This window comes from Cuculus canorus, chromosome 16 (assembly GCF_017976375.1).
Source record: "Cuculus canorus isolate bCucCan1 chromosome 16, bCucCan1.pri, whole genome shotgun sequence".
Classification (NCBI taxonomy): domain Eukaryota; kingdom Metazoa; phylum Chordata; class Aves; order Cuculiformes; family Cuculidae; genus Cuculus; species Cuculus canorus.
In genome coordinates, this window is record NC_071416.1 from 1,408,423 (window position 1) to 1,430,331 (window position 21,909).

The following is a 21,909-nucleotide window of genomic DNA, read 5'->3' on the forward strand; positions in this document are numbered from 1 at the left end:
AGAGGAAGTGCAAAGTGCCCTGTGGAATGCATTCCCAGCCTCTGTACATGGAATCAGAGATGACACTTTCCTCCTACAACCCTATTGATGTCAATGGAACAGCATGTTCTGAGACTCAGCGGAGGGACACAGAATGAGTACAGACTTTAAACCAGGCTCTTACTTCATCTCTCCACAAGAAGAGAGATTTATCAGTTAAATAGAGCTCACTGTCACAGCATAGGAAATCCCACACTTTAGATGTAAGAAGGAGGTTAATGCACAAAGAGGAGCCACCAACATTTCCAAACGCCCAAAGCTAACTCATAACTGAGATCTGGCACATGGGTACCTGGTAACAAACCAAGCGGAGCTGCGCTGCTTCAACTGGGTAAAACCTGTGTACAAGTCTACTTGCTAATGCAAGACTTAAAGATTGACACACACATTTTGGAGTTAGGTTTATTTTGAACCATTACAAGACCCAGTATAAGCCATCATCAAGCGTTAATGACGCATCTCAACCAGGCAGTGAACTCTCTCACCAATCACAGTTTCATATTCATAGAATGGTTTGGTTTGGAAGGGACCTTACTTGCACCCAGTTCCCATCCCCTTAATTAAAACCAGAAGTAACAGGTTAATGAAGAACTGAGTCTTATCTGCAGTGCCCTCTCTTAAGAGAACTGGGTACCTCAGCAAAACAAAGCAGCAAAACTGTGCTCTACAGAAGGAAAAAGCTTTACCAGGCTTAGTTCTCCTTTTCTTTTTTTTCTTTTTCTTTGATTTGGGCCTTTCATAGTCTCTGGATTTTTTTTCTTTGTTCTTCTCGCGTTCTTTAACACCTGAAATAAGACAACATTCCAATTTAATGTTTAAGATATATACACACCTACTCTACTCATGCAATTTTTGAAGAAACCTCCACGATTTCTTTGCACAATCAGCATCAGTTCACTGCAGAAAAAAAATAACAGGAAAACTTACTTGTAAGAATTCCCAGCTTTCGTAACTGGCATGGTCTGCAGTAAGTTCTAATTTGATTGTTCCACAACAAAACTACAATAGCATGCAGGAGAAATCAACTGTAAGCCAATGAACACTTACTACTCACATGTTTCAGGGATTAATAAAAAAGAAAACACTAGGGATTTATTATCTCCACTTTCTAAAGTACCTGGGCTGAACATTTCAGTAGCACCATGACTGCAGTGACAGGAATGAAACTACAGCCCCCTGAAACTCTAGTACAGTTCCTCAGTCAAATACTGCATTTTCATTGAAAATGGAGTAATGACTGGTTCAGTTGGCTTTAAGTGCTACTCTCACCATCTGCTCTCTACCCTATTTTTATGGGGATAAAAAAAAACAACCATAATTTCTGAATGATCAGACGATATCTTTCAATCAAGTCCATCCTCAAAGCATGCTTCCAGAGCACTTGCCATGAACTGTAACCCCGGTAAAAGGTTGTGTGCACAAACCCTTGTGTTCCATATCCTAGTGTTTGTTTACAACTCTTGTCCTTCAGATTTAGGTCCCTGCAGCAGAATTTGCAGATACTTACACAGTTCCTTAAGCAAATTATCCTGATTCGGTCAAGGCTATAGAGGCAACGATAAAGTCTATCATGGAAGAACGCCTTGCATCTCAAAAGAGCTCTGTGTGCCGAGTGCTTGGCTGACAAAGCCAGTCACCATCCCATTAGAAACCTGTTTCAATTTCTGATTATCACTGGCAGATTAAGCACCTAAAGACACTCCATCCGCTAAGCAGTCTTCTCCAACACAGGACATTTAAGAACCCCAGCTGGTTCCCATGAAGCAAACCAGCAACACCACCGTATTACATTAACCTCTTGCCTGCATAATAACAGTGAACTCCCCACTTCCAAAGCTTTGTATTTGTGGTACAAACAGCACCCAGAGAGCAGAACCCTCAGTCACATTCACCACTGGCTTGTTAGCTCCTCCTTGTAAGGGCCTTCAGCTCTGGATCTTGCCATCCCCTTAGTCCTCTGCAACTCCAGGCACTCAAGTTCCTCTACTGGCCCAACATTAGTGACGGCTGCTAACGCTGTATCGCTTGCAAACACCTCGAACTGCAGTACTGGTGACAGTCAGCCACCCTATTTACCCATCGTTCAGAGCCAGCACCCGCGGTGCAACAGAAACTTCTTCCCCTCTCCATCACCATTTGTGAGGGGGTGAAAAGAAGAGAGAGAGGTTCATATTTAAGTCTCAGCAACGAGCTTTCAACTTCCTGCTTCCTCTCCATTGCTCCCATCTCCTAGTCCTCCAGCGGTCAGGATCCTCTGGGTACCATTTCCCTCTCCCTGCTCATAGACAGGGATGAAAGTAAGTTCTACCAGTTTATTCTTCCAGAAAGGCAAAGAGAATAACTGAGGCCAACATCAGTAGGGAAATTTTGCACCTTTTCACTTCGGAATTTTCATGGTCTGATCTTCAGATTACTTTTATGATATCTGAGTGCGGAGTACACTACTTCAGTCAATATATCCATGATAAATATGATCAAAAAAGTTGTAACTTTGTCCCACACTTTCTCCCTTTGAGCCTGCCAGTATGCCTTTCAAACATCTCCCAAGCCTTTGCAGATTTCTGGGTACAGCTGCCTTCTGAACCACACACCACAGTTAAGGCATTGTGGGGTTTTTTTTCTGTAAAAAAGATCTGCAAAGAATGAGTATTGCAAAATGGACCTTTCAAAAACCCTGCCCTGAATCACCTTTTTGCCTTCAGTTGTTCCTAATAAATCAGAAGTCTAAGGAATTACTAGATCAGCAGAGCATCCAGGTGAGGAACATCCTCACAGGTCCATGCGAGCAAAGAGAAGAGCAAACTGCCTTATAAAACCCTCAACATTCAACACTGACCAATGCATTTTTAAACAGGATTTCTGGGCAAAAGCATTAAAAGACCTAAGCCCCCCCCCATCTCCTCGAACAACAGACTGACCAGGACCAGGATGAGCACTGGGTCCCATCCTGTCCCACCAGGGCAAGCGCTCATCCTACTCCCTACACGCTGTACTCCCAGGTGAGAGCTGTCCCACGGAGTCCGCCCAGGAGAGACATGGATGGGGCTCAGCCAGACCTGCCCACAGGGGATGGCAGTGAAGGGAGCACAGAAATAAACACATGGCAAGGACTGACTGACCACAAGGACCAAGACCACCACAGGGTCAGGCAAGGAAGCGATCTTCTCCAGAACAAAGATCCCATTACAGACAGGATAGCCCACACATGGAGTTTTTGTGTTTTCCTCATCACCGTGACCCACATTCTCCTTCTCACTGAAGGGAAGTGGTGAAAAATCTGCAAATATGTTGGAAATTATTTATATATTATGTAGATATAAAAACATTTAAATACACGTTACTTACGTGTGTGTGTACACACCCCCTATGGCTGTTACCCACTACATTACAATTGGCTCCAGAACACACAGGGTTGTTTGAACAAAGTCGTGAAGTAAAGTTGTTCAAAGATATTTAAATAGCAAGGAAAGCTGATTGCCAGAGCAGTCAAATGCTATTAAACACTTCGTAAAAGAACAAGCCACACAATCAGGTGCTCCTGCAACCCCCCATTTCTTGTTCTTTCCCTGTATTAGGTTTAGGTATCTCAGCAAATTCAGGATCACTTAAAAATATATAATGCAACCAAGAGCTGAAGAGCATTAAGACATGCATATGAAACAAACAAACAGTAAGCAAGAATCTTTTCACGCCCTTAAACAGGTTGGCACTTTTTACCTCTTAAAAATACTACACACTGCCTGGGGAGATCAAACCTTCACATATATAAAACAGAAAATTCCGTCTCGACTCTTTGTTTAACACAACTGTAAAGAACAATGAGAAACTGCCACTCACATTGTGCACTGCTCAGTCACCACAAACCAAACTCTCTAAGAACGCACACCAAATACTTGCTGTCAATACCACCAGGTCCTTACAATGCTTCAAACTTCTCCAAGGCTTTTCCAAGTGTAACTGTTTCCCATTAACCCAAAAGGCATACCATTTTCAATCCTTTCTTTCTCTGGAGGTTTCCGCAGCACTCTCGCTATGTGGTTCCTGGTTTGCTCTCTAACTGAGCGTCGGTCGCTATTTAATGTGCTTACAGGAGTTGAAGTCTTTGTCTTTTCTATTTTTCCATCTCTAGATGGGGTACTCCTTAGGGCTATGTGGAAAGGAGCATCTACAAAGAGAACAGAGAGGAAGCCCAAGCTTTAAATACTTTCAAACTGTCAATCTCTTGCAGCAGCAGCAGCTCTGGTTCCTTGTGGGGCATTTCCAGACAATCTGGTCAACCTACAACCCTCGCAACACAACCATGGAAAAGCTTTTAAACAGAAGTTGATTTAAAGGCTAAAACCTGTAATGCTTTTGTGGTTTGGTTTTGTGGGGGTCTTGGAGTTTTTTCTCCCCAGGAAAGAAACACTGGATGCAAAGGCATCCCCAACACTCTGTCCTCCCAGAAATAGCCCATCTTTGGAGAAAGAGGGAACAGAAACAGCGCGGTTTGGCAGAGATGGGCGAGGTAATTTTTACTATTAGTTTCTTCAAGTGAAAAAAAAAAAAATTAAAAAAGGGGTGGGAGGGGCTGCTGATTTGGATCAGAGGAACCCATCTGTTCTCAGAAGCGTGCTTTGTAAGGAGGCAGAGAGACGCAGCATGGAGATGCTCTGCTCAGCTAAGGAAGAGCAGTACCACTGAAACTGTGTTTCAACTGAGAGTGAGATTCAAGAATTCAGGATTGCTACCTAAAACTCACAAAAATCACGAAGCACAGACCTAAGATTCATTTATATTCTTTCACCTAAGATTTCATTTACAATTTAAGTCAAGTCAAAGAATTCTCATCTTTATCACTACAGCTCACAACTCCTACTCCAAGACTCCCGGACATGGAAAAAGAAGTACAAAGGGGATAAAAGCTAAGGCTGCAGAGCAGGCAGGACAGCCAGCCTGAACGAGCACAGCACACTGCTGTTCTGGAGCACAGCATCAAGGAAATTGGTCACAAAGACTCAGCAGCCAAGGTGACCACTTGCTAACTTCTATCAAGAACATCCTGATGAGCGAAAGCAGACAAGGGGGGCTGGGAGTGTTCGTTAGAGCTTGGCGTTGTTCGCCTTGAAGACCTTGGAAGTAGATAATGAAGGAGCCAGCTAGCAGCAGTTTACTGATAAATGGGCATTGGAATGCAGAAAGCTGCTGCATTTGGTTCAGGAGTTTGAAAAGAGCCAGAGGAGACTGAGTCTGCACAAAGTTCAAAAAGAAATAGATTCATCCCAAGGAAGACTTCCTACTTCATCCCTAAGACCCCGACCAACGACCATCAGGAGGCACTATGCAGGCACAAGACTGGAGTGAACTTTCCAGATCTAGATATAATACAAAGTGGGGATAGGGTATGAATATGTAGTAGGCACATATACCTATGCATGTCTTTACACTATAAGTAGCTGCTTGTTAAGCTATACGGTGTGCAAGCTACGAGGAGAATCCCCTTGCGCCCCAGCGCTGGAAATAAACATACCTGCTTTATAACTCATTTTGGGTTATAGGGTTTGATTCCGCAAAACAACTCTATCATAAGCATCTCAAAATTTCTGTGGATACAAAAGGCTTTCTTCTTGTCTGAAGACATATGCCAGCTGGATTTTCACTTAGACACCAATAAATAATTGTAAGCAGTACCTGAAAATGACCAAGAACAGCAGTCCAAGAGAACATACTGGGTGAAGAAATGGGATCAAGTACTCTACCCTGACCAACACTTCAAGTTGAAGCCATAACATGGCACATGAAGACATGTCATTATGGAGCTTTCAAAATCAAGTAGACCTCTTCAGGCAAAAGAAACTCCAAGATCCAGTAATGTTAAGGCCATCAGAAGACTTTTTCTCTGGTCTCTCACTCTGAAGTTGCATTAGAACTGGGGGGCATGGGAGTGTGAGAAAAAAACGGAGCTGTAGGTAACTATTTCTGTAACCAAGTTATAACCTTCCACTCACCTGCCACAGTGCTTTAGAGCAGCCACAAGAGGAAACAAATTAGACCAAACCCCAGCTTTCCATACCGGACCATCTCATAAAGGTCCAGCCAGGCAACTCACTTTCCCCTGGTGCTCACCTACTTCAAGAGCTGCAAGATGGTAGAAAATGGCACATTTTGTCCATGAAGAACTACCAAAATCAGAAGGTACTCCTTGATAAGACACCGCAGTATATGTATAACCTTCCATCTTCCACTCTTGCTGGAATAACGAGGGGATTTTTGTCGTGTTTTTTTTTTTAATTGCAGCCCTATTTTTGTAGGACTTCTTGTTAACAGAATTTGCTCAGCTGAGGACTTCCATGATTAGTGGGTTGAATCAGACATTATCAGCTCACATAAAGCTTTTTTCCTATACAGTAGGTGAAAAATATGATTAATGTGCTTCCTATATGGGAACATCAGCATCCTAACAAACTTTCTGAAATGCAAACTGTTCGTAGCAGCACAGGATGAGAAGTCACATAAACAGCCTTTCTTGAGCTTTCCCGACTCCCCATCATTCTGCATTAAGTTCCAAAACCACGTACAGAACGCATCTCAGGGAACCCTCAAACTACAATACAACAAGCTGTACAAACCAGACAATCTTCATGTAGGCCCCTATTTTTCCCTTCTCCCAACAGCTCAAATCCATGAATTTAACATCTGAAGAACACCATGGCCACCTCGATCCCACCCATCTTTCAAAGAGCACAAGGCACCTGGGCTTCCTGCAGGCTGAGATCTGTGCACACACCCTCAGTGGAACAAAATTGTTATTTTGCATCCATAAGGGTTTTTTACCTTTGTAAGACTGAAGTTTAAGGAAGTTTTGGCCAAGAATATTGTTACCTTTTATGGCACAAAATGGTTAACACATTCCTGCAAGACTTCCCAGTCACCAGTAACACTGCCCTGGGGAGCTCTCTATCATACACAGGGTCTAAGTTTCTACAGTAACTGACAAAAAAATAGTTATCAAAAATACGTGACATTTTGAAACACCTTTTGTTCCATTGACAGAAAAGTTTAGAGGGTCCACAAAGGCCTTGGGCACTCTGAAATGTATGAGTTGAGACTAAATTTGAGAAGATGAGATAAAAAAAATGGAAAGTAAACACTAAAGCTTGTGCCATGAAGACCCACACTTGTACGCCTTCCATATCTGGTGTCCTGTTTCCTCTCAAAACAACGCTTCCCAGTGTAATTAAGACAGGCCAATTTATAAAGCTACCCCAAAAAGAAGCAAGATCAATTCCTTACCTCAACAACCACAAGGAAAGACTTGTGTTTAAGTGCACACCTTTAAAATAGTCACATTCTCCAAGATCAGACTCTGCATCAGCACCACGTGCAGAGTCTGTCACGTGCATCCACTCTTCTGACGCCCTGACCCAAACTTCGCTCTTCAGCCTCTTCAGGCTGCCTGCTCCTCTGCCTCCTGCCCATCACACGAAATCCTGATATGCAGTTTCAGGAAAGGATAACACAAAGTGCACAATGACCATATTTACATGGAGACAACCTTCAAGGTTTGTTAGTGCTATAACTTGCTTCTCTTCCAAGTCCTTGTTCCTGTAAGCTCTCCACTGAGACTACTGGGCAGTCAGATGACTGTCCTGCGAGCGCGTAGGAACGGCCGCACTATGTTCCTGGCAACTCATATTGGGAAGCAGACAGGAGACTCCTATGCAGTGCCTAAAGCTGTCTATGCAGGTTCCCTAAAGACTTGCGCTTGTCTCAAGGGATACCCTGAGGAGGGACACCGGTGACACCTAAGCTGTGACTCCCACACATTCCTGGTGATGCCCAACTCAAGCAAAAATCAGAATAGATATTACCACCATTTAATACCTCTATCACCCAGAATACCATTAATCATCATTAGAATTGCACAGCTCTCTACAAACGGGCCGTAAAAGCCCTCGTGACATCCAGGGCAGGGAACAGCAACATCGTTCTTGAATGGCAATGTTAGAATTAAACACCAGCAGTTTTATTTCTAACTCAGATAACAGTAAATACCACTAACAGGAGAGAAGTTCATACAAAACCGGGAATGAAGAGACTTGCTGATCAAGTGCCCACAGCCTTCTCCCATCTTCTCTAAGCCTGGCAGAAGTATCCTCTTCTATATGAAGAGCTGCTCCAGCAGCAGTGAAGGATTTTAGAACCTAACAAATACCAAGATATGAAATTACCTCAACCACGCAGAAGCCACAAGGACAGAGCCTTAAGAGAACTTCTACCTAAAGCACATCCAGACTCTGACAGAGAAGGCAACAGCTTTCTGTCCGATGGAACACAAAAGGCGTCAGATTTCTGTTAAGAATATAATTCAGCCTTCCCAGAAAAAAAGAGATCAAGCTCCGAAGTGTTACAAATTGGACAATATTCTCCATCAGCAGTTCCGAGATCATTCACAGAGCATACACACTGATATCTTCAAGAACTGCAAGACCAGAGATCACCTTGGCTTACCGCTGAAGTGTTTCACACAGTCTCTCCCACAAGCTAAATGCAGCATCTCAAGATAGGCCACTAAGCCCATCAGCAGATCTGCAGAACACAGAAGGTGTTAATGCAGATCTTCACCTGCTCCAACCAGAAACCTTGCGTTTGTAGGTCACCTATGCACATTCCACCACTAGTGAAGGGGCATCCATCAGCCAGTATTCAGAGGGAACAGGAAACCCCTCAGAGAGGCATCCCAAAACCTCCTAAATTCATACTAAAGGTTCACCAGTTAATAGCCAATAGTTGGCAGCTGGATCATAGAGTCATGGAATGGTTTGGGTTGGGAGGGACCTTAAAGCCCATCCAGTTCCAATCCCCTCCCACAGGCAGGGACACCTCCCACTGGATCTGGTGTCTCCAAGCCCCATCCAACCAGGCCTTGAGCACCTCCAGAGATGGGGCAGCCATGAACGCTCTGGAGAGCCTGGGCCAGGGCCTTCCCACCTTCATCACTAAGAATTCACTCCTGATGTCTAGTCTAACTCTTCCCCCTTCCAATTTAGAGCCATTCACCCTCATCCTATCACTCCATGCCCTTGTATAAAGTCCATCCCCAGCTTTCCTGGAGCACCTTCGAGTACTGGATGCCATACATGTTAAAGCTGCCACAGTCAGTTTGCCAACCTGTTCCCTGTGCACATCTGGCCAGGTTCTCACCAGTTAACAGGAGCAAAGACAAGACCTCTTTTTTTCTTTAAGCATAATCCTGACCTTGAGATACCTGTGCACAAACAGGACATTGTAACCAACTTCCAGTATCTAGCACTTTCTAACAATGAGGTCACGCACACAGATTTAAACCTCCAGACAAAATGCATGTTTTTTCTTCAAGTACCATTACAGACTCCTCAATAGGGACAGATTTTCTACAGACCTGAACTACAAACCACAGGTGCATTGCTTTTTCTTCCACTTGGCAAGAACAGCAGAGCAAGACCAGCAGCACCTTGCCAGACTCAGGCTGCCATTACATACCCAGATACCAACGCCACAGACTAACACTGCATGGTGTTTTGGAAGTCTCAACACCAGGTTTCAAGGGAACTGAACAATGTCCTGAGAGCGTAAGGGCATGAAGTGATGAAGCCCCTGCCAGCAGGACAGTTGTGCTGGGGGCAGTATCAATTCCGCCAGCACTACCAAGTGGTGATAACAGCACACCAGCCACTTTCACGAAGGTTTTGATGGTATCTCCTTGCCCACAGGTATCAAATCCCGTACTTGTTCACATCTAATGAGGTAGAGTCCCCTGACAGGTACCTACCAAACACAGAGTCTCCCCGAGGTCGGAGGTGAGGGGCATCCCCTGTGCAAGCGCTGGAGTCTGGCACAAGCTGACTCTCAGAGTTCAGAAAAAGTTGTTCAACACAAGGGCATGAACGTTGTTGAATCTCCAAATGAAAAGATTTTTACCAAAACCTGAAAGCCATCGATTCAGAAAGACTCAAACTTAGGAGAGCAACTGACTTCAGATGTTCAAATCACAAGTTGTAGATACCAAAAATGAAATTAAGCTGTTTCACACCCTGTGTCCTTGCAGTGCTCTAGGCCAGGAAAAACTTCATTAGAAATAACTTTTTGCGGGCACTTCACATAAAATAACATGGACAGACAGGGACATCTGAAAGAAAACCAGCACCTTCAGAGAAGGCTGTTGACAGCAAGCATTTGGTAGGGCACACATCTCATTATGGGATGACGTACTGCAACAGAAAACTGAGTGTGCAGAGAAGAGAAGGGACCACAAAAAAACCCAACCTAAGGTTAATGTGGTTCTACTGCTTTTTTTATTACAGCAATCAACAAGTACCTAGCTGCCCCAAATTTTAATAGATTCTACACCACAGTGGATTCTACACCACAATTTATCACCAAGTGATAAATTCGTTAGAAGATCTCAATTTGAACTGTCAAAAACTTAAGTGACTCTTTCTTACAAGACAGACTTTGAGGACCCATCTGCAGCCTATGCTCAAAACCCTTGTCTCAAGCTCATGCACCCACGTACGTTTGTGCAAGCCTTGACTCCCCTCTTTAACGAAGGGGCTGCAGGTGGCTCTACAGCACACCTGCCCTCAGGGCAGAAACGCCTGCACCTCCGGTGATCTGGGGGGATACAACATCAACTGCCCCGTTCTGTCAGTAAAGACCAAACAGCTGCAATACTCATGGAGCATTATAACTTCCCCCCAAAAGTTGTTTTATCCCACTGATTTCATAACATCCCCAGATAAATTAAAGAGAAGAGCTATTGTCTGAATGCATTCCACAGTCTGTGCCTTTCTGTTAACAGTAGACCTACCTAAAACACAAGCTGGGCAGTGGTAGCTCCTTCCCCTCTGGAGCTACTCCACAACTCCGAGTTATCTATCAAATTTGCCCCTGCAAAGGTACGATCCTTCTCAGGGACAAGGGAGAGACAGGACAGATCAGTTCCACATTAACCTTCAGCTCACTCAAGTTCCGAAGCCAATACCAAGCAGCATGATTCAGATGTTGAAATTCCAAAGACTCTGCTTTAGTGCAAAGTAATCACATTTAAATTGTTCCTTCCTGCATCCCACTATACAGTCACATCCTTTTCACGTGTCAGAATTCTGCCTTTGAAGTGCTACAAGGAAAAGCTTTTCCTACTGTTCTGAATATTGCATAATTTCCTAGGACTTTAGGAACAGTAAGCACTTTTACTTCAAATCTAGTCAGCAGTCCACCCTATCATTCATTCATTCATTTATAATTTAACACGTAGCAGGAACAGTAAGGGCTCCCAGAACTCCAATAAAACTTCAGATAAGGACTTTAGTGTGATAAAGCTTCTAAAGCAAGAGTAGCTCCAAGCTTACAGAATAACAGGACTCATGATTTCTAAAGTCTTACCTGTTAGAAACTGCCACCTTTTCTTAAGCACTAGACCCTATCTAGTACAGTGAGGAATAAGAAAAGGACAGAACATTTGTACCATAAGCTAAAATTATTTAAATATATTCACTTTGAGCAGGAGAATTTCTGCTCACAAAAGGATCACAGAGATGAAAAGTAAACCCATCCTATACCATGCTTAATTATGTATTCCAAAGCCTTCACTCTCACGAAGTAGTAATGAAAAAAGTGACAGTGTTCAGCAGGCATGGAGAGCCTTACTTAGCAGACTATATTCCCATACGCACCATTAAAAGAAGAGACGCTTGCAAGAAGACAGGAGAACAGAACACAAAATGCAACAGGATGAGCCCATAAACCCCATTAACTCTGCTTTAGACTGAAGCACCCCTCCAGCATAAGTTAGAAAGATGAAGAATGCATTGAGTTTAAAACTCAAACGGCACTTAGTATCAGATAAGTCATATAATTCATGTATAATGACATTACTTTTCTTCATGAAGAAAAGCCTCACTGCAGCTCCACAATACCAGGCTTCAACAGGGAAGGCGACTCAAACATTATGGCTGAAGCTTCCCGCTCAGCAGCTGCCAGCACAACTGAGCAGCTGCGGGCAGGGATGTGCTACGGAGCACGGCCAACCACCCAGGTTACAGGTGTGCACCCACAAATGGGAAATGGAAGAGTCGGGGTCTAAAACAGCAAACGCAGTTACAACTCAACATGAAGAATTACCTGTCTGCGCAGCCAAGATGATGCCATCAAATCAACAGTGAAAACCTGGGGGAAAGGATAAGTGAAAGGGCCAAGATCGAGTCACTCAAGAATGTCAGCTCAAGATGATCAAAGGAAAACGACTCCTCAAACCAAAATAATTAGGCGGTTATAGCAAGCAAAATAGGACCCTGCTGCTGGGAAAGCACACGGCGTGCATGGAGACGATTCCTGATCACTGCGCAGCTGTCAGCTATTCTTCACAGCCTGCTTGTGCCAGCTGTGTTCCTCAAGGCAGTTCTTTGGTTTCATTTAAGCTGCATGCAAAGCATAACACAGCAAGCTGGCACATCCTAATGCATTTGAAGAACAACTGACTTCTACTTAACCACACCTCGTACCTTTGCGCTATTTCAAGCAACAAAAGTATTTGGGGCACAGAAGTTCACAAGTCCGTTAGGTTACACTTATGTGGTTAGGAACAGGCAGTAGCACCTCACATGAAAAGGTGTTTGCTGGACACAACAGGAAACGCGGACATGGAGCAAAGGAAAACACCAGGGACCTCAAAGAGAAAGCTGCGGTTTATAAACCAGACTCCGTCAGAAGACAAAGAGATGACAATTGTTATGGACAAAGCACAGAGAGCAGTCAGTCCACAAGAACAGAGCCTGAGCAGGTTATCAACAATGCTCCACTTCACACCCAGACTGGGACCCGACACTCCGATGCTATGCCAGACACCAGGAAGAAAGTGCTTCAGAAGCTGAGATGGTGAAGCAGAAGTTAATGCAATTCGGAAGACTGCAAAGCCATTATATCTTAAGAATTGATTCTTCCCTAACCATTAAGTTTCAATACCTTTCCACTACCCATCGGTTGTGTGAGGATCTTCAAGTACAGTTGCAGCAACTGCATTTGTTAAATCCAAGGACTTTTCCCGCAGACCCAGTGATGAGAACTGGAAATATTACAGAAATTGCAGAAACTACTGCAAATACCCTGAAACCTTGCTAGATTCCTGGCTACGTCACACCATGAAACACGAAGGCCAAGTAAGAAATGGGAGAGAACTGCAGTTACCCGTGATATTTCCTTAATGCCGAAGACAACAAATGTCTTTTAACAATGTTGTCTCGATATTCATCAACCTGGAGAAGGGGAGGATCAAATACTCAGGGAATCGTAGTTTGAAAAAAAGAACAGAGGTTTAACATTCAACTGAGTTGTTACAACGCAATAAGAGAAGCTGTGCAGTTGGTTCATTACAGAACATAATCCACATTTCTAGACGAGGAAATTTCTCCAGTTTTCTGGAGAATGTTTCTCTGAAACATTGTTTCTAAGTATTATGCTCCTCCTCCACAAAGGAAGAGGGATATGTTCAGGAATATGGTTTAGTAGTGGACATGTATGGTTGGACTTGATCTCAAAGGTCTTTTCCAACCAAACGATACGATGATTCTATGAATACAATAAGATGGAGCCCTAAAGAGCCTCCTTTGGCCCCAAAGAAAAATCGATTTCTGCTCTTTCCTGCTTGCTGCTGCTAAAAATAAAGGAAGAGATCAGCACCATACTTACACAGTGAACCCGCTGCGCTCCGTCCTCTTTTGGACCGTTCTTGATTAGCTTTTTCAGAAGCCAAAGAAGCTCTGGTTTGAATATTTCTTTTTACAGGGCGCTGCTGTGATTCTGCAGCCTTCTCCACTCCATGAAAGTATTTCACGTGATAGTGCAATAACTTGGCTTTGCGGAAGGATTTGGAGCAGTCCAAGAACTTGCATCTAAACTTGTGATCTTGATCAACAGTTGCAGCTTTTTTTGATGCAAGAAAGTCTGCTCTCCTACAAGGTTTTGTTACTGTAAGAACAAAACAGATAAATTCCCCCATGCATTTGCTATATTTATCAAAAGGTTTTCTAAACTCAAAAAAACCAAATGTTATGAAATGGGCATGCATTCAAACGTGTTAGCAACGAAATGCTAAAAATGAAATATTAATGCTTTCAGATCAATAGCTTTTGATAGAACTAAGGGTAAATCAGAGTGCTGTCACCAGTGTCTGTACCCAACACAAGAGAGGAGAGGTAGGAACTGGAACAGGCAGCTACCCATCGCTAACACACACAGCATCCAACAATGGGTAGGAGGTGCCCTTTCAACAAAACAGCTGCCACATCTAATTTTTCCATTTGTTTTGCTAGTACTAAAATACAATCTTGATATTTACAAGTACTTTCAAACTTGAAGGATTAAAAAAGAGGCAGTGGTTAAAGCCAAGACTCAGACCCAGCAACAGTGGTGCAAAACTGAGGGTGTGCAGCGCAGGATTAAAACGCTATGTTAGGAGTAGCTGAAAATAAGGAGCACAAAAGTACCCAGAAATGTTACAGACAAGTATAAATGCAGAAAGAATAAGACTTTCCCCAAGCGCACACACATGCAGGAACACACAGACCGGGGGCATTAAAGGTGGTGTCAATGCAAGAACACAGGACAGCTCGATCGGGAACTTTTAGCATATAGCAACAAAAATGTGAACATTTCTGAGCTGCATGCTTAAAGAGTCTGACACAGTGAGGAAAAGCATCCTAGATAGCTGTGTCTGAAGCACACTTTGTCTGCAAGTGCTGTGTTATGAGAAAGAAACAAAGTTTGAAGTTATTCACAGAGAAAAAAGAAGCAACTGTTCTACAGAGTCCAAGGAAGCATTAGGAAGTCACTTGCACATCAGCCGAGTTAAAAGAAAGGATATTCCATTAATTTTGAGAGGAAAAGAGTGAACGGAAGGCATTGCTTTTGCGTGTCTCACAAAGACACAAAGAGACAGAAATGAACATTTCAGAACAGCCACATCAAGAACACCCCAACAGGGGTGCTGCTTCGAGGAATTATGGTAAGATTGCACCAAACTCAGACTATTGGATCACACTTGCAGAATGACAACCAAAATGGAAATACACTGCACACCATCAAAAACTGCATTCATAAAGAATGAAAACTATTCCAGACAAGTTGGTTAAACAGCCTGTGCGTTTCAGGAAAGCCAGCACAGAAAAAGTTCTCTTGACTACAAAGCTAAAAACCAGCACTCAGGACAATGAGAGAGAACTTGTTTCTGTTCAATAACTAGCGAGAAGATGGGGAAGCTCCACTGCAACAGAAGGGGGTAATGGGGTCCAAAGACTTAAGCCAAAAAACAGTACAAAAATGACAAGGGAAACTACTATACCACCAAACAACTGTCAAAATGAAGCCTTGTATCAAATCTCAGAGCACTTCCCCTCCACTGAGATACACAAATCTCTGAGAAGATACAGAGAATGGTTTCTACCTGAGCAGCTACAAGTTAGGAGGGGAGCACAGGGTCACGTAAGCTGAAGTTTCGAAACAGGTAATGGACACGGGGTAAGGGAAAGGAAAGATGACAAACTTACAGCAACGTGCAAAAAGAATCTATTGAGAGTAATAAACCCCCAGACAATCCCACATAATCTGAAACCAAGCTTAAACTATTTCCATCAGAACTGCATTTGGGGCATTGCCCTTCTCTACAAGTCCCACAGTAGAGCTGGTGGTGTCAGGGCACAGCAGGAGGCTGGCACCCAGACCCGCCACCCAGCAGAGCCCCCGAGGAGCCAGCGCTCCGACAGCTCACTCCTTACACACTTCCCAGGGGGGAACTGCCGTCCTTACACACAGATACAGTTTGTGCTCACAACACCTGGTACTAAACTGATTTCTACAGAGAAGTTTTGCTGTATTAGCTTCAGAGCATGGTGTGTGTTTTCTCCAAGGAGGGAGGGAAGTTAATGACAGAGCTTCTACCTGCCATTTCTTCACTGTTTATAGCCACAATCAACCCTCCTAACCTGGCATTCCATTAGTCATTACAAAATTAAGCATAGACTCAGGCTCAAAGCACAGCATCTCTTAACTTTCATTACACAGAAACCCACCCATTCAGCGTTTCAGTCAGCACTTCTCTCACTGCTGTGCTGCACGATCCAAGGTTCAAGCCGAGACCACACTTAGCAGTAAGCTCACTGTCAAGTGCCACCATTCACAGCTTCCGAGTCCACATGAGATTTTTTTTTTTCCCCCCACCACCATCAATTCTGTTTGAATTGGCTCCTGCTGGGGCAGGAATATTTGGCAGCAGCACAGCATCCGGGCTGAAGGCCTGCCATCCTGAGGCATCTTCTGCACCACAGTAGAAAGCTGCCCCAGGAAGCCAACAGAACACATAGCACTGAGCATTTCCCCCCAAAAAAGGCTGGCCTTGCTACAGTCTCGAGCCGTTACATCCCTCTGTTAAACTGGTGAGACTCCAATCTCTGTTTCTTGGTCTCCACAGAAATACTAAGCCAAGGTCAAATTACTCCTTCACCTGCTGTAAGGCTGAACACACGGAGTCTCTCCAAAATGAGTGTCCTCTGGTGCTTCTACTTGTGTTATTGTCATGATTATTTTGTTTGTTACCATTGCTTACTTGAATCACAGATCTCAGTTTTATGCACCCCAGAGTAGCTGAACAGGTGATTCTGGATAGCGACGATAAAACCTCACCTCTCATGTTTTCATCTATTCACACAGATGTGAAGTTGACCTGTGAGGTTGAACATTACCAGTCCAGCGCAATCAGCCTCAAAATTCTACGAGCCATTTTGAAGCCAATGCTTGCTGGGAACACATCTGTTCTAACAGCATCCATGTGAAATACAGCCTCTACTTAGCCCAGCTGACACTTGGTACATTTTGCTTTGGATCGCTTCACACCACTGGGCCGGCTTCCTCATTAATCACCTACTGATTTGGTCTAAGTTCTTCTGAAATCTTTGTTGTTGTTTGTTGCATTGTTTTTAAGCTCACCCGAAGTATTCCTGTTCATTTCAGCACCCAAACTATGTTTCTTCCTTTATTTCCAAAACCTTTTGTCTTACAAGATCTCAGCTGTGAAACGAGGACCATCTTGTCCAACCACCCTCTCAAACCTCTGTAGGAAAGACAGCATCCAGGCATTTCCAAGCGTGTCCTGAACCCACTCATCTATGTAAGGCAGATGCCTGGTGTAATAAATAGATAGAGCATCAATAATCACAGATCATTACCTGATCACACAGTTGTGATTCAAAAGTTGTGATTTTTAAGCCTGAACATTATTTTGACAACTCAAGACTGCTCAGTGTCTTATCCAACTCTCCACTCACCACATTCTCCTTGTGCTGCCACTAAACCTGTAACAATAAAAACAGGGCAGTCTGTACTGCACAAAGTGCTTGTACGCATGCAGCACATCACTGGGCAAACCTCAAGGCACCTTTAGGGATTTAAAGGCTTTACCTGTACTCCGAGGCGTAGCTGAAAGGATCTGCCTGGATCCTGGAATCCAACTGAAGAAACTAAGCAGGCAAGGCAGGATGGACTTCTTTATGTGCTATATTGTTAGGCTTAAAACAACCACCATTACACTACCTTGAAGGAATCCAAGCCTACCTAGGTAAACCACAGGATCCACAGCTGTGCTCTCAAAATGGATGCAAAGATATTATGCTTCTCCTTAACTGAAACCCAAAACTAAAAGCAACAAAATTAGAAAACATGCAGTAAGTGTAAAGAAAATTAAATCCCTGGTGCATATCTATGCAAATAAAAAAGTCATCTTAAGAGTTCTGAGGAACACAACTCCAAACAGGACAGCAGATCTGTGCAAATGAAAGGTAGCTCACTTTTAAAGTCAAATCAGTTCGTATGAGTGAAGCCACACCAACAGCTGCAGAGCGCTTCTACGCCTGCTTTCATATCTACGACACAGACCTTTAACTGCTGTAAAGGTTTGCCAACAGACTGTCACCTAGTTTTTGGAAAGACAACTTCCTTCAGCCAAATCCTAAACATCAATTCTGGTTCCTAAACGTTAGAGGAGCCAAAACCCAGCAGAACAGGATTTTTATCTTATAGCACACATAATCAATTGGAATTTTGCTGAAAACTTAAAAAACCCCTAAGCTTTGACAAGCAGTGCTGTATTGCCCTTTCAGAACACAGTAGACACCTACATTTCAAAACATAACAAGCACATAAATACTCCAAACTGTTATTTGCTGAAACAAATGTCTGCTACTACCACAAAATTGAATCATCTCCCAGCAAGTGACTGGGAAAACACATTCTGAAAAGAGCTTTTGTCCTTAATAATTCCCAAGATTCAGATGCTGTAAAAATCACGTTTTTCCTACCCATCAGGCAAGTACATCAGGGTACATCACTCATCTGTGCCAAAAAAACACTAACACAACACAGTGAAGAAAATGAAGGTGGTTGTTACCATTTGGAGGTGTTCCAGGCCAGGTTGGATGGGACTTGGAGCAACCAGATCCAGCGGGAGGTGTTCCTGCCCATGGCAGGGCATGGAACTGGATGGGCTTTAAGGTCCCTTCCAACCCAAACCATTCTATTAGTCTATTAATTTTATTATTGTTTTAAGTATTTTTTCCTACAGGAAGAGAATGAATTCCCACCAAGCAATAAAAATTAAAGCCTACAAAGAAAAACGTTACTACTGGGTTACAACATTGTACTCATTCTAAGTATGAGAAGTTATCGCTGACCTTAACTTCCATCCTTTAATTTGTGGGAATCTTGTATGGCAGAATTACCCCTTTGTTCCACCTGCCCCATCTCCTCTGACACTACACCTCTCCCTTCCCAAACCCCACATCTCTAACGCACATGGCAGCCCGAGAACTTCACTGCCTGACACCACTGTATCTGAAGAGATGTCTCCGTTCTCTTGGCAAAGATCCCTGAAATGAGTTAACTCAGCTTCCAGCTTCCAACGCTCGTTACTTCCAGGACAGCGTGCTCAGACTCTTTCACCAGCCCCTCAGGAGCAGGAAGCCACTAATGATTTTCTGAGTCATTTACAGATCCCATGCCAAGAGGCCTGTCGCACAGACATGCTGCAACCAGGCAAGAGCCCGGGTGTTGCTGCTCCCATCAGACTCCGGGGGCACCACAGTGCCCAGACCTGATGCCACAGGTAAGACAGAAGCACATACAGGAAAAGACAAATCACTTAACTGCAGGATATTTATCCATCATTGGATGTATGGATTTTAGAACTCTTGTATGAACAAACCACTCGCTAGGAACAGTTTAAATGTTGGTTAAGTATGGAAATGTAGATTTTTGTATTTGAGGTGACAGTATTTACTTCAAAATTATCCCTGTAAAGTTTGTATTTCCCAACCTTAAGAACTTTCTCCAACAAAAACACCTGCTTGCCACATGTGGATGCCCAGTACATATCTGGCATTTCTAATGTTAGATGAGATGGCTTTAGTTAAATGAAACAAAAGCCATGCTCAGAAGTGTGGATTTTCAGACTTGCCACAGTGCTGCGCATATTCCTGAATGAACTTCAGTCCTGCTCACTCAAGTAGTGACAGAAGCATCAGGAGCACAGGAGCTCCACCAGAGGCTTCGGGCAGGTACGTGCACCACACAGCATTCTCACAGCTTTATGGTTTGTGCCCAGCTAAGCAAGCTGAGAAGCCCACACCACACATCAAGGTGGTGTGATTGACCCATGCACGTTGGTGTCACACATGCAGCTGGACTTGTCCCCAGTTTAAGTCCCAATTACAGATGCTGAGCAACACACAGTAGGAAGCCAGAGGGAAGTGGCAATAATGGCAAAAGCTATCCAAAAGGATCACAGTCTTTTGAACTCCTACTGGTTCCAGTTGCACACCAGTATTACACTGGTGTCCTGCCCCACCTACCTGCTGCCAAAACTAGGTTTGAGAAATACTACATCTCAGCGTAGCACATACTGTACCAGCTCAAGGGATAAACCACACAACTGCAGGCTGTGTCCGTAATATCATCAGAACGTAAACAGCCAGGTGGAAGAAAAAAAGCTGCTGGTATTTTAATTTAACTTAAATCTGTGTTTTCACAGAAGGTGATTCTCCATCAGCAAATACAGAGCAGCAGCGCTGTCACACACCCGAGTCTGCTTGCCCGTGTGTTCTTCCACAGCCAGAGTGGTTTGTTTGCCATAATCCCCACCACCAAGCATGTACTGATCTCACTGCATTACAGCCCTCGACTCAGGTTAACAAACCGCAATTTTTAAGATACAGCAATCTTCTCTGAAGATACCACACAGCTACCACAGCACTCCAGTACCAACGTTTTAACACACCTTTGATTTCATGCTTACTTGAAACCAAGATATCAGGAAACACCCTGAACAGCTTCAAGTCCTAAATAAGCCCTGAAGCGAGAAAAGAGAAGCCACCACAGGAGGCTTTTTGAGCAATAGTACTTGACCACTAACCCCAAAGCGTTATGATTACACGTCACATGACCAAGTAACATCTTTCTGAGAATGCTCGGTGACTACTTCCGGATACCTTTACAAAGGCAATGGCAGCACACGCCTTCCCAACACTGGATTACCTGTTTGGAAGAACATTCGTAACCACTAACACATTTTTCCCATACTGTTACTTTCAAAAAGCCAAGACTTATCACCTGCAAGCAGGAGGTAAATCTGGAATAACCAAAGAGAAAGGAAGGTAGCAGACTACTCCAGCAATGCTGAGCAACTGTAGATCTCTTTAAATGCCATATTCCACTTAAAATTAAGCTTCTTAGAGCATAAACAGGGGATTTGTAGTTCAGATTTCCCCCGTTTACTGCAGATCTGACTAATAAGGCTCCCAGAAGCAGCCATGGGACAGCACTATGTCACACAGCCTGCTGTCTGCATAGGAAACTTGCATTTGAAACAGCAAGGCAAGTTCACTCAGCAGCTCAGAGAAAACAAAAAATGTGTTAGGCAGACACTGGGATGTTTGAACTATTTCAAAAATTTGTACTACAAACTCTAAAGAGGCCAGAGCTTCAGCATAACAGAAGCCAAACAATAAGGACAGAGAAATGCACAAGCAGGATTCCCAGACGTGACTAAAGAACCTGATCTTTTAAGATGTTAGTCCAACTTAATCCAGAATTACGAACAGTAAATGACACCCCCAAAGCAAACAGTTAACACTGCACCATTCACATCCTAAAAATATTACTCTCCGTCATTTAAAAGTTATGACTTTCACTTTTTGGAAGTAATCTCCAAAGCATAAGATCAAAACCGAGTCTGTAAGGAGTAACAATGTGCATTCCCTGCCTGCCCGCAGTTAACATTGCAAGAACACAGTTTTCTGTTAGTGATGCTTGTGCAAGCGCGAAACCCCAGCATTAGCTGCCTTAAAAAATGCATCAATATCACATATGAAATCAAAGTTTGAACCTGTAGCACCAGAAGGTTCTTGAGTTCCAACAGCAGCAGAAGACTCAGTGTCTCCAACTTTTTCTTCCTGTAAACTGGCATCCGTACTGAGTGCTGTGCTATGGGATGTGTTTCCAGGAGAACCTTCTTCACTGAAACTTTGGTCAGATTCAGCAGGAATTTCTAACTGGACTAGAATGGAGGAAAAAATAGTCGGTGAGTAAAATGCACCCAAAAGCACGTTCCAGAACAGCGCTGTGTGTTCATCCCATCACACCGGAGACAAACATCCACCCACCACACTCACACAACTTGCCGTTTCATTAATGCAAATCTAAGCTTTTGATACAGCTACTTGCAGAACACCTCCAAGTTTAGAGCCGCCTAGAAACACACAGTCTGCTAATGCTTTATAGCCCGAAACAGCACAGGCCCCCTCAAACCAGTAC

General features: G+C 43.6%; 1 protein-coding gene across 9 annotated transcripts in view; it reads right to left on the reverse strand.

The window, feature by feature from the left end:
- Positions 1-21,909, reverse strand: part of PHF20 (PHD finger protein 20) — a 71,856-nt gene that overhangs the window by 22,811 nt on the left and 27,136 nt on the right. For 6 of the 9 annotated variants that reach the window (XM_054081643.1, XM_054081645.1, XM_054081644.1 and 3 more), the window contains 4 exons: positions 21,482-21,652; positions 13,744-14,022; positions 4,025-4,204; positions 726-824 (listed from right to left, as the gene is read on the reverse strand). In XM_054081643.1, the coding sequence (XP_053937618.1) occupies positions 726-824; positions 4,025-4,204; positions 13,744-14,022; positions 21,482-21,652 (729 nt within the window). The remainder of the gene's footprint in view (positions 1-725; positions 825-4,024; positions 4,205-13,743; positions 14,023-21,481; positions 21,653-21,909) is intronic. The other 3 variants (XM_054081650.1, XM_054081649.1, XM_054081651.1) reach the window with 3 other exon arrangements.